Source organism: Bufo gargarizans, chromosome 1 (genome assembly GCF_014858855.1).
Source record: "Bufo gargarizans isolate SCDJY-AF-19 chromosome 1, ASM1485885v1, whole genome shotgun sequence".
NCBI classification, from domain to species: Eukaryota; Metazoa; Chordata; class Amphibia; order Anura; family Bufonidae; genus Bufo; species Bufo gargarizans.
The window spans coordinates 443,633,859-443,647,617 of NC_058080.1; the positions used below are offsets into that span (position 1 = coordinate 443,633,859).

Here is a 13,759-nt window from a genome sequence, read left to right on the forward strand (position 1 = left end):
ATACGATCTTGACTATTACTGGATAAAATACAATTGCTCATCGTCGCACTATTGCTGACCTGCTGGATGGAACTTATTTATATTTTTTATTATTATTATAAACTTTTTATTTACTTTTTTCTCATCTCTATCTTTTGTGGTTTCTAAATATTGCGGTCATAATACTAATGGATGACCTATCATTTCCATCACTGTTGGATAAAATACAATTGTCTTCCATAGTGCAGTGGGAACATCGCGGACCTGCTGGATGAAACATAACGCAATGTCCTTTTAGTAATATTATCGCGGTTTTCACCCTATTGTGGTTATATATTGCCTATAATTGTGTCCATCGATGAAAGTTTTGCACCTTTGACAATTCATTTTTATTCTACATACTAAATCTAGGAGGTCCCATTGTGGATGGTCTTATAACTATTTTCCTTTTGCAGGTTCACATATTTTGCATATTTTTGCACATATCATATTGTGGTGTTATCTTGGATCAATCGTGACAGATTAATTTATATTCTATTTTATTTTTATATATACTATTAGTTCACTGGCAAAATATTAGGTTCTATTAAGAGATAATTCCAGGATCCCAAGGATCAAACCATATTAAAGTCTTATCCCACTACGGTCACTATATATTAAGACCTTTTTTTGACGAATATCTTGAATATCAGTGATTTCATATAACATTTTAACACATTGTTTTATATGTATAATACATATTTATTACGTATCTAAGGAAGCCTCTGTATGAGGTGTGCACAACCAACCTATATTCTATATTTATGAGCTGCACAAAGGCCTTGTGAATGATTGATGTGATGTCACTGGCCAAAGAAGCCACCACAACGCTTGCCTGAGCACAGTGATCCCATATGATAGATGATTGGTGGCGGTGCCTCTAGTCAGATATTGATGAGCTGTAAACAGGTCATTGGTATTTAAATCCTGGAAAACCCCTTTAACATAAGTAATAAATAGTTTGAAATATGAGCTTGAGAACAGGACATGTGGCCTCACCTGTGGAGGCTATACATGGATAGTTGACTAGGAATACAGCTTATGAAAATGACATTTTTCTTTGTTTGATGATACCATATTGATATCTTTTCTGTTTCAGACACTCATCGTGCCTTGCAGGCAGTAGACCGCCTGCAGGTCAAGGTTCGAGATCGTGGCGATATAGCAAATGAGGAAAAGTTGTGTTTATTAAAGTCCGTGTTACAAAGTCCTCTCTTCAACCAAATTTTAAGCTTACAGTCTTCAATTCACCACATAAGAGAACAGGTAGAGAAAATGTTTCATGTTACAGTTTCTCCAGGTAAACTCTTCATTTTAGATGTCAAATTAAAGATGTCCCGTTTGATGAGCAGGATTTAGTTAGAACTGGAATCTGTGCTCTTAAGGTGCATTTCCACGCCCCGAGGAGAAGCAGATTGTCGGGAAGGAATCACTCCTTCCCGACAGTAGGCTGCTCACTAAGAGGAGGTGATTTACATGCGGTGATCACCTCCACCGTGTGAGGACAAGGGATAGCTCTTACCATCGCTTGTCCTCGTGCAGCATTGTTTCTGGGCAGTAGATCTCTGTTTCGACCGCACCATCTGCTGCCTCGAAACCAAAGTTTAGGTGCCGGGTGATCTGCTGCACCTTCAGGTGGGTAGATTGTCGGAAACAAGCAAATAGGTCAAAGTACAGGAATAACATATTAACTTTTAAAAGACATCTCATAAATCTGTTATACCTGTAAAATAATGTTGTACTAGGCAGACTAGATGGGCCAAATGGTTCTTATCTGCTGACAGTCTATGTTTCTATACTATTTTAGTTGGAGAAATTTCATGGGAATAATCTTTTGTGCCCCCAGTAATTTTTTGCCAAATAGAAAAACCTGCCATTTCACAAATATACCCAATGATATACCAAGTCAGCTAAACTGAAATTGAACTTAGTATTTGTGTAGCTAAAGGGAAAGATACAAAGCAGATGGGATATGGTGTATTCATTAATTAAATCAGAAATTCTGAGATAACTGTGCTGGAGAATAGTTTGCAGGATGTAATAGAAAGTAACTAATAATGCCTACAATAGCGGTCCCCGTGCGTCAATGGTTTGTGAATGTCTCCATCCATCTGAGGATTTGGGGATGAACTCTATAATTTACTTAATACTGATGACCTTTCCTCAGGATTGGTAATCAGTTTCTGATCGGTGGGGGTCCTTCTTACAGCCTTCTCACAACTTAGGTTAGACCAGTGCCGATACATTCATCGGTCATGTGGCCTAGGCGCCATAGAACAGAATGGGACTGAGCGCAAACAAAGCACAGCCGCTGTACAATGTACTGTGCTATGCTTGGTGAGCATGGAGAAGGCCGCAACGCTCACTGTAGCGCAGGAGTCTTCTCAAACAGCTGATCAATCGGGGTCCCGGGTGTCGGACCCCCACGGATCAGTATCAAAGTCCTGGAAAACCCTTTTAATTCTATGTTGGAAATATTTGTATGGAAGCATTCCGTAGTGGGGTTTCTCTCCGTGACTCCGCACCGCAAAAAAGTGGGCATGCGCTACTTTTTTTCTGTGTGGACGGATCACTGACCCATTCAAGCTGAATGGGTCTGGATCCATTTGCAGAATCTGCACGGATGTTGCCCATGCATTGGGGACTGGAAATTGAGACCATGCTGAGCTGTTGACAGTATTAGGTAGGGGGTGTATGCTTTTATTAATCAGGAGTAGTGTGAATATGAAGGCAGTGCTTCAAGTGCCGAGGAGGCGGAGCTTCACTAGGAATCGCACTCTGCACAGCTCCTCTGCTCTGAGCGGAAGCTGAATGAAATCGTCCAGCCAGGAGACCAGTACCTCGGTCACTCCGAATAGAGGAGGGGGGCTGTGAAGCCGCGCGATGCAGAGATCATTTCCTGGTGAAGCCCTGCCCCAGGGTACTTGCAGTAGCAGAATTTTGAAGAACAAAGGTAGATTACCTGTGGATTTGAGGTCGCGGATTTTCGTGCAGCCTATCTGTAGAATTAAACAGTAACAGTACCAGTAGAGAATGAGTACAGTAGTGAAAAAATCTGAAGAGGAAACTGACCTGCGGTGTGAACTTTAAATCCGCAGCATGTCACTCTATACCACGGATTGTATTGCTGATTTCACCCTTTCCAGTTTGTGTTCGGTGTTTCAGTTTTTTCCGTGCGGGTGCAATCCGTTTTTGATGTGTTTTTTCACACGCATGAAAAAAAAAACCGGAAGAATTCCAAACTACATCTCCAAGCAACCATCAGTTAAAAATGCATTGCATCTGGACTGCCTCCGGAAGCAATGTGTTTTTCACTGAAGCCCCATTCACTTCTATGAAACCAGAACTGTGTGAAAAATGCAGCATTATAGAACATGCTTCGATTTTTCCTGAATGCAGAAATGATGCGAGAAAAAATGATGATCATGTGCACAGACCCATTAAAATGAATGGGTCAGGATTCAGTCCGTATGCTTCACGGAAAGAGGCCTCATGAATATTTGAATATACTTTACTACAGTGACAGTGGAATGACTGGACAGATGCAGATAGGGGAATTGATAGATATAATACATTTGAAGTATATGCCAGCATGTCCAGAGTGTCTCTGGTATTGGGAAGTTGAAGGCAGGCAGTGCTGATGTAAGACCTGCGATTGTACTGTAGCAGAATTGTTATCTAATGCCAGACTGGGCTTTGCTTATCTTTAACATTCCTTTAATTTGAAACAAAATGTTTTAGCTTTTACTATCATTTTACATAAGGCCACCTCCGGAAATTTGTGGGCTCCATACAGCCAAGGAATCTAGGCCTTGGGGAGGGGGGGATCGAGAAACAACCAGGCTGGGGTTCCTTTGGAAGGCCACAGATACAGTAAATTAAAAGGGAGAAGCACAAAGTAGAAGAACTTGGTGGAAAAGGGTGGGACACAAAGTGTGGGGACCCTTTAGAGCAGGGGTGCACAACGTTTTCTGGTTGGGGGCCACATTGCGAGACTGAACCAATGACGAGGGCCGAAATGAAAATTCAAAGGTGTATTAACAACTTAAATTTTGTACTTATGGAATATTGAACACACATTATATAACATTAATGTCTAGTTACACTTCCAGGACTCTCATCTAATGGGAGAAATACATGAAAAATACATGTGGGCAGCCACAAGACATAGGCATACATGTCTGTTACCAGATGGTTGGGGGCCGCACAGAATGGTATCGAGGGCCGCATGTGGCCCCCGGGCCGCAGGTTGTGCACCCCTGCTCTAGAGGAAAGGAGCAATGGTAAAGAAAAGCGACATGGACTGTGGGGTGGGCAGGGGGAGAAACGGGTTGGCAAGGACTCTGTGGAGGGACAGGGGGAGATAGTGATGTTCTAGGGACTTTGGTGGAAGACACTAGGTGGCAGGAGTGTATAGAGGGAGGGAACAGAACATGGCAGGTGTGAGAGCTCAAGGGTGAGAAGCTGGCTGGTAGGTACGATGTGGAGAGACACAGGAGGTTGTGGGCAATGAGGGCCTGGTAAATTTAAAAGTACCACTGGTCGGGGAAGGGGGGCTGACTGGGGAGATCTGTATAAGGTAAAGGGGAGATAGTAGTTAGGCAGGGGTCTAGGGGTCTGTGAGATGGCAAGAGGGAACATGTAAGATAATAGGCGGTACAGAGGGGTATAATTTGTCTCACATTTTTCATTTCAGGTGAATGCCACACCAACTGGATCATCAGGAACAGAATTTGCACAGATCTCTCCATTTGGATCAAGCTCTCTTTCAACACAGACTGAGCCCTACCCATTGGCCCAACAGAATGGTAGTCAATTTAACTCTGAGGAAACTTTTGTACCATCTTCATTTCCTCAGATCAACGGCAAACAGGCTAATGAGGATTTTGACCAAATTGTCAAACGGATGGCTCAAGTATGTATTATTTTTTTCAATTACATTTTTTACTTTATGGGCATGTTCCACAAAATACGCTAACCTACAGAAAATTGCAAGGTTTACATGATGTAACAAGCAATTATTTTTGCTATTTTGTTAAATATTAGAATTCCACATAGAAGACAGTGGAGACTAAAGTGTAGATCCATGCTTCATCCTCTATTAACTTATAAGTGGCAAATACTTATAAGTATTCATAATTGTAACTCACTCTTCTGCTGTTCTGCACAGTTATCAAAGTCTGTTTGGTGATCTCTCTATCTTTCCATCTACTGTATTTTACAGTGTATTAGCATTGAAATTAGCTGTGACCTATTATGTCCTTTCAAAGCACTGTTGAATATATCGATGTATATTGCCTCTTGCTATTATATAGAGTCGTCAGATGGAAACACTGGACCTGGATAAACCTGCAAGCGGTAGCCTTGGGTTTAGTGTTGTTGGCCTTAAGAGTGAGAACCGAGGAGAACTTGGGATATTTGTACAGGGCATTCAAGATGGAGGTGTTGCTCATAGGTGAGAGTTTCCCTTGATTGGGGACTGATGCTATTTGTGAAATTTGATGTTGCCTTCAAAAACCCTCATGTAATACACTAATGATGTTCATACAGAAAGCTTATGTAAAATCACAGCTGATGCACATGTAGGATTGTCTTTTCAGCATCGTCCCTATTATTTCTCTTCTTCATTATGTTTAAGGGATGGACGGTTGAAGGAATTTGATCAGATTCTCTCCATTAACGGTCAACCTCTTGATCAAACAATTACACATCACCAAGCTATTCACTTACTGCAGCGGGCAAAGGATTATGTGCAGATGGTGATTGCAAGAGGCCCATTACCCCAACTAGCTAGTCCTGTGGTATCTCGCACGCCATCTGATGCCAGCACCGTGTCGGCACTTTCAAGTCCTGTGAGTACTGTATTGATTAGGCATTGAATAGGTATATCAAGTTAGATAATATTGAAAAATGACAAGATACATTGGCATACACATATATTAGACGACCGTCCGTGGTATTTGAAATCTGTCCGATGGTACCTGATTGGCACACAAAATACACTTGTGTGAGCCTGTATTCATACAAAACTGTTAAACCCCCCCCCCCCCACCCAAAAAAGCTAACACAATTCCTTTGTTGTCCCTATGAGACCCCTTCCATTCAGAATGAAGCTCTTTGGGCCAGAGTGGTACTGAACTGCAATACCAGGCTCACCCTGGAAGGGGTCATAGAATTGGGCTCCCACCAGCGACCAAACGATAGGTCACATTTGTTTTAAAAAAAAAATAACTTGGAAAACCCTATAAACCTTTCAGATGATCAGTGTTGAATTTTCTTCTAAGAAATCCTATATACATTCACAGGCAAGTGACTTTACCATGGTGGCAGGGCTTATGTCAGTTTGCAAAAGAAACTGGACTATTGTACTTTAATAGGCTTAAATGAAGAAAATACGGTAACATCCTCAGTCTTTGTTTCATGCTCATCAGATGAACTGGCAGCATGTGGAGACTATAGAACTGGTAAATGACGGCTCAGGTTTGGGCTTTGGAATTGTTGGAGGAAAATCAACTGGAGTTATAGTGAAAACCATTCTACCAGGGGGAGTCGCAGACCAGGTATGTGTCTTTTGTTGTTGGACCTGCTTGTTAATGTAGTTTGATGGCACCAGCTAAAATCAGAGTTGTAGCCCAGCTTTGTTTTTTAGTTTGTCAGCTTCTTTACTCCTTGGCTTCCCTCACCTTCTCTCACCTACATTTATGAGAGGTAGATATGCACCACACTCACCGATTTGTTCTTGATCCATACTGCAGATAAAACATTTGGTATTGGGTCTGTAGCAGAGCTCCTTATAAGAACTAATCCATGTCAGATCTACTACAAGCCCGATATCATGTATTCTATCCAGAATGTGGATTAAGAACAACGTTGCATTACAATGCATCTTACTGTACCTACTACTGTGAATATTTTCATGTTCCTGTGCTTTGGAGCACCTCAATAGAAATAACAGAAGTTGTACCTGTGTTTGACATGGCCACCTGCTTGAGTATATGTGACTTAGTGCTGATTTCTCTATTGCAGGGCTGTCAAACTCATTTTCACCTAGGCCCACATGAGCGTTTTAGTTGCCTTCAAATGGCCATTGAGCACACAATGCAAGCTAGTGCCCACTTCCTGTTCTCTCACCACCCCGTCTGCCAAACACTGGCTGCCTTCCAGTTTAGGGCTCATGCACACATACGTAAGAGCTATGTGCCCATGCTGCGGACCGCAAATGGCAATCCGCAATATACGGGTGCTGGCTGTGTGCACTCCTTGCTGCGGATGTGGACCGATTGACTTGAATGGGTCCACGCTCCACAAGATATGTTCTATTTTGCTGTGCGGAGGCACATACCCCAAAGCCCATGGAAGCTCTTTGCAGTATTTCCGTGGGCTTCCCATCCATGTATCTGTTCTGCAAATGATAGGATATGTCCTATCTTTGGCCATACCTTGCGGATCGTGGACCTATTCAGGTCAATGGGTTTGGGTTTGTGGTCTGCAATACGGGCACAGAGCCCTTACGGTTGTGTGCATTTGCCCTTTCTCAGTTTACATTACTGCCAGAACCTGCCCTATACAAATCGGCTCCCCAGAGACCATATGTCGGGGGTTCCCTTTTTATTCTACTTTAGTCATGAGTCCTCCTTGAAGCTCACTCTCTTGACTTAGCTGGTGCCATGTTGCTTCCTTCACACACTTAAGAAAGGACAATCGAGTGAGGACTCTCCTGTGACAGTGAAGTGGGGACTCGCCTGTCAACACTCTCTTAGACACGATGGCAACAGCATCTCTTACTGTTGTGGAGAAAATGGAAACAGCGGCAGCCCAGCCTGAAGCTTCTCTATGCTTCTGGTGCCCAAGCCGCCAAGCCAATCGTCGTTCACGCATCTGTAGAAGCCTTGCCAGAGTTGCACCTCCCAGGCAGACCCTCACTAGATTGTCTGTCTGTTCTTTAGTGTGTGAGTGAGGGAAGTGTCTTCCAATGGCCACAGCATGTCCTAATTTCTTCCGTATTTGGACCTTGTGTCAGCCGCATAAAATGACCTTTGAGGCCAGATTCATGGGTCTTGTTCGACACACGCTTTATTTGATTATTTGGGAGGGTAACACATGCCATAGATTGTAAATCTGCATCCACCAATGGTGCTGCACAGGGAGCCACAGCCATTCTACTAGCTTTGGCTGAGATTCACAAAGTCTCCATGGGTCTGTCTATGAGCCACAGTAAAATCCCCTAAAATGTCAGACTAGGTCATTTTCCATAGGGAAACATAACTGTCACTAGTCCTGCAATTTTACTATCCCTTACCAGTGATACATTAGAGGCCAGTTTGATTTCTTGCAAAAGCATTGCAATATCTGATGAAGAAATGTATTATCCAAAAGTTGTAATGGTGGACTGAGATCTATTGGAATGATACTGACATGCTTTTTCATATTTTTTAATACTTCAGCACGGTAGGCTGCGCAGTGGAGACCATATATTAAAAATAGGTGAGACAGATCTTGCTGGAATGGGCAGTGAACAGGTTGCCCAGGTTTTGAGGCAGTGTGGAAACCGTGTAAAGCTGGTTGTTGCCCGAGGCTCTTTGGGGGATCCGACTTCAGTGGTCTCTACTGGGATTCAGACGCCTCCATTAACAACTTCTACACCGGAACTGCAGGTTTGAATACGTTTAAACTCTCTTCTAACTCTGATTTACATGCTACCTTCAAATGAAATGACTTTACCATATAAAATCAGTTATGCCCCTAAATATGTATTGGTTGAATGGTTATGGCTACTTGCAAGAACTTTCCATTTCTTCGTCAATACCTTCTCAAACCTTCTGCACTAGTCCTTCCATTAAGTACCTGCTCACTAGAGCAGGAAGAGGCTGGACAGACTCTAGGAATAGTCCTAGCTTCTTATGCCTGTAGAAAAGAAATTACTTCAAAAGGGTTGTCTTATCCGCTGCCTGTTCGGAGCCTGCTGAACCACAGATCTACAGTCATCCACATGCAGCATTGGCACTGGGCTACCACCACAATAATACATGATGTTTGGGGCAATAGGTCTCTCCATTGTAAACTTGGCTCTGTGATGGAATTGTAAAAACATTTAAATGATGTTCATATCCCTCTTATTGATATGTAATAATTTAAGCATAAATGTAATATCTCACAGTCCTCATCGGTTTAGTGTCATTGATGCATTGTGCAAGTCCTGAATTACTGGCTACACGTGCAGACTGAACTCTGAGAGGGGCAACTAGGACTTAGATGTGGATGGGGATTTAGGACCCACACAATGTCCCAGTGACGATGCTGACAAGAAGAAACAGGATTTGAAAAACATGGCTTCTTTTTTCCAGAAACAGTGCCATGCTTTTTCATGGGCTGTGTTTTTGGTACTACAGCTGAACGCCATTGAATTAAATGGGGCTTAGCTGCAATACTGCACACAGCCTGTGGATAGAATGATGGGAAAAAAACAACTATGTTTTTGCAATAATGTACTTCCCCTTGAATGACTTATTATTACACAGTACATATCTCCAGAGATCCCATTTTGACAAAGGCAGTGCACGTGTGTGAGCTCTGTTTCATTCAAATCTAGAAACGCTGGTTACCCATTCCAGTGAACACAAGGGTCTGACCTCCGCCAATCAGGCACTTATTACCTATCCTGTGACTTGAAGATAAATGTTTGTTATTGGACAACTCCTTTAAAAGGCTTGTCCGCTTTTTACTATTGATGAACTATCCTCCGGCTAGGTCATCAATATCAGATCAACGGGGGTGCAACTCCTGGCACCCCCGCCGATCAGATGTTTGAAGAGAAAGCAGCGCTGCCTCCTCTGCTCGGTGTACCTGCTGGCCGCAGCAATTGCAGTGGTGAGCAGGTGTCATTACAAGTGTGGCGCCCCCATTCACTTCTATGCGAAAGCTTCTTCCCATGCACTTTGAACAGACAGCCGTCTCATATCAGTGAATGGGGGCGCCATACTTGTAATTACACCTTCCCACCACTGCAATTGCTGCGGCCAGCAGGTAAACAGAGCAGAGAAGGCAGCGCGGGCTTTTCTTCAAACAGCCGATTGGTGGTTGTGCCAGGAGTCAGACCTCCGCCGATCTGATAGTGAGGACCTATCGTGAGAATAGGTCATCAGAAGTAAAAAGCGGACAACCCCTTTAAGAATGCTTTGTGGATAGTCTAGATTTACCTTCAGGTCCGAATAAAACCCTACTGTAGTAATGGTTGATGCAGATTATTTTCTGTCTATGTTATTTGTAATGTGTTCAGTGTGTGCTCCTTATTCTCTAGGCTAATGTTGGAATAAAAAGAGATACTGGCAGTGAAACCTTTGACGTCAAACTATCCAAGAATACTCAGGGCTTAGGAATAACTATTGCCGGTTATGTTGGTGACAAAAATGCAGGCAAGTACCTTCTGCACTTCAGTCTGACGTTACCTTTCTATGGGTGCCATACTGGGTTGTAACACGGGGCCCACCCCGTTAGTATGCTTATGGAGCAGTTAGCGTGCGGTTATTCTGGTAGGACAAATGGGACCAAAGTACAAACCCTTACTTGATTGTTCCCCTGTTTACAGAGCCCTCTGGTATTTTTGTGAAAAGCATTACGAAAGGCAGTGCCGTGGAGCAGGATGGAAGGATCCATGTTGGCGATCAGATCATTGCTGTGAGTATGAATTCTGTGTATAGGCTATCAAGATTATTCTCCGTCATTGTCTTACCTCATCTACTTATACTTGAACAGCACACAGCCATATAGCCACCTTTTCATGATTCTCCCACCCCATAGAACATGAGAAATTTTAGGAAATATTTAAACCCTTATTGGGCATGCCCAATGCAGAGGGGTGTCCACAGCTTGGCCAAGACGCCCCGATTCCTCACCTTTTTAAAAGGTTGTCTGGGATTTTTTTTTAAATTGGCATGGATTTAATTTTTTTTTATATATATTATGCTCACCCGAATAATCGACGGCCAGTCTTGAGCAGCCAATCGCTGGCGGTCACATGCTGTCGAGGTTAGTGATTGGCTGCAGTAATAATATGGATTCACAGCATGTCATTGCGGTGAGGATAGCTTAATTTTTTTGTTTTGTTAATTAGCTTTCCTGATCTTTGCCAATTTTTGTAAATCCCAGAAAGCAATGAATTATGATTGTTTCGATGAAGTCAATTTTTGCATTCTTATTATTTGTATTATACCGTAATTATTGGTTTACAGTAAAGTGATTTATTATTTATTTATTTTTTGTGAAGGTAGCTTGTTATTTTTCCTGGGATCATAATGTCTCCATCTCATTATGTGCCATGTAGAGTAAAGCAGATGGTGTGATATATTCTAAGAGGGTGTGTTGTTTGTTTTGTAGAAGAACAAAGATTATTTAAAAGCAGATTAACAGTCATCTGGACATCAATCTGTTCTATCTGCCCAAACTTTATTAAAATAACTGCTACTAAATCAATTTACCAATATGTCTAGGTTGATGGAACCAATCTCCAGGGTTACACCAACCAGCAAGCTGTGGAAGTTTTGCGTCACACAGGGCAGACTGTCCACCTAACATTAATTCGGAGGGGAAAAAAACAAGATGTCGTCTGTCATCAAACTGAAGAATGTGGCAGATCAATTGACCAAACTGTGGCATTAGAAAATGTAGAGGATGACCAAGGTAAAGCCTTCCTTCAGATAAATGGTTTCTGTAGATGATAAAGTTTAGAGTGTTCCCAGTAACAACACTTAGAAGTGCCTGATCATGGGGGGGGCTGCAACTACTGGGACCTTCTCTGACCACGATGGCGGAGGTCCCAGAGTCTCCTACCAGAATGTAGTGGTGGAGTGCATGCGTGATCACTAGTGATGAGTAAACTTTTGTTTTCAAGTTCGGCATGCAGGTTACGGATTCTGCTACCATGGACCACAACTGAATTCTATGGCGGCATCAGCATGCACCATGGAAGCCATTCCATATTGCATTCTGTCATAATAGAAGTTTATGCGCTATTCTGATGGAATGCCTCTTATAGGCTTCCGTGGTGCATGCCATCATAAAATTCCGTTATGGGCCGTGGTAGCAGGATCCATAACGGGATTCTTATATAAACCGAACCTGTATGCCGAACTTGAAAAACGAGTTCGCTTATCACTAGTGATCACTACTCCATTTACATCTTTGGGACTGCACAGTGCTGAGATCAGACTCTTAGGCCCCTTTCACACGAACGAGTTTTCCGCGCGGGTGCGATGCGTGACGCGAGTCACGCAATGGGTCTGTGTACATGAGCATTTATTTTTTCACGCATCAGTTCTGCGTTGCTTGAAAAACGCAGCATGTTCTATATTCTGAGTTTTTCACGCACCTCTGGCCCCATAGAATTAAATGGGGCTGCATGAAAAACACATTGTATCCGGAAGCAAGTGCCGATGCGATGCGTTTTTCACTGATGGTTGCTAAGAGATGTTGTTTGTAAACATTTTGTTTTTATCACGCGCGTGAAAAACTCTGCAAAACGCATTGCACCAGCGCGGAAACAACTGAACGCAATTGCAGACAAAACTGCCTGAACTTGCTTGCAAAATGGTGCGAGTGTCACTGAGCGCATCAGGACCTAATCAGTCACGCTTGTGTGAAAGAGGCCTTATACTCTGTGGATAGGGGACTAGTGTTTTAGTGGGAACATCCCTTTTAATGGTTAGTAAAATTGGTTGAATGATTATTCTGGGTACAAAAGGTTATGCCCCATGGGATGAAAATTAAACCGTTGAGCGTCTAACCGCTGGGACCCCTGCTGATCATAAGAAGAGATGTTCCTCTATGGTACCGTTCCTCCATGAGCGCTGTAATCTCCGGTAGTCCCAGAGAGCTGAAAGGAGCAGCAGCACTCATACTCGACTCCATATAGGGAGGCACAGGACTCTCATATTTATGTTTGAGGGTTCGTGCTGGTTGGAGCCAGTGGATAGGGGATAACTTGTTGCTATTGGAATACCCCTTTTAAAAGGAACCTGTCATCAACTTTATGCTGACCTCACTGGGCAGCATAACGTAGTGACAGAAATGCTGATCTCCGCTGTGTGTCTCTCATTAGCTAAAAAGAAGTGGTTGCTAAGAAGGCCTGGGCTGCAATAATTATAAAGCTGGTTCTCAGCAACCACTTACTTTTGGCTGATGTGTGACACACCGCTGAGATCAGCATTTCTGTCACTATTTTATACTGCCCTCAGTGAGATCAGCATAAAGTTGATGACAGGTTCCCTTTAAGTTCTGCTTTGCATTAAAAGGCCTCATGCACACAATCGTATTTTTGGTCCTCATCCAATCTCCATGCTGTCCACATCCTTATGTCTATTCCACTGCACCACAGAAAATATAGAACATGTCCTATTCAGGTCTGTTTTGCAGACAAAAATAGGCATTTTTACAAGAGTGCGGGATGTGTGGAACGGGAAAGTGCGGGACGAACACAGGGTGTATACATGTTTAGCTGAGCCACGGTTTGCAGGCCGCAAAATGGATATATTCGCATTCATGTTGTTTCAGTTTCTTTTTAATTTAGTGTAGAGATGGGGATGTTAAACAATTTAATATTTTATTAGTGAAAGATGTTTCTTTGTACTAGAAAACCAAGTGTAAAGAGCCTTTAAGGCAAAGCTCTAACTGAGCATTGCTAAGGAGAGTCGGTCTTCAGTTCTACTGAGCGCTGAAGACACCTGTGTAACACGCAGAGGCTCCTAGC

General features: G+C 42.8%; 1 protein-coding gene across 6 annotated transcripts in view; it reads left to right on the plus strand.

Annotated features, from left to right (window-relative positions):
* Positions 1-13,759, plus strand: part of MPDZ (multiple PDZ domain crumbs cell polarity complex component) — a 171,741-nt gene that overhangs the window by 25,550 nt on the left and 132,432 nt on the right. For all 6 annotated transcript variants that reach the window (XM_044272308.1, XM_044272325.1, XM_044272334.1 and 3 more), the window contains exons 3-11: positions 1,118-1,284; positions 4,715-4,933; positions 5,334-5,473; positions 5,657-5,870; positions 6,450-6,578; positions 8,463-8,672; positions 10,316-10,430; positions 10,604-10,692; positions 11,505-11,694. In XM_044272308.1, coding sequence (XP_044128243.1) covers positions 1,118-1,284; positions 4,715-4,933; positions 5,334-5,473; positions 5,657-5,870; positions 6,450-6,578; positions 8,463-8,672; positions 10,316-10,430; positions 10,604-10,692; positions 11,505-11,694 — 1,473 coding nt within the window. The remainder of the gene's footprint in view (positions 1-1,117; positions 1,285-4,714; positions 4,934-5,333; positions 5,474-5,656; positions 5,871-6,449; positions 6,579-8,462; positions 8,673-10,315; positions 10,431-10,603; positions 10,693-11,504; positions 11,695-13,759) is intronic.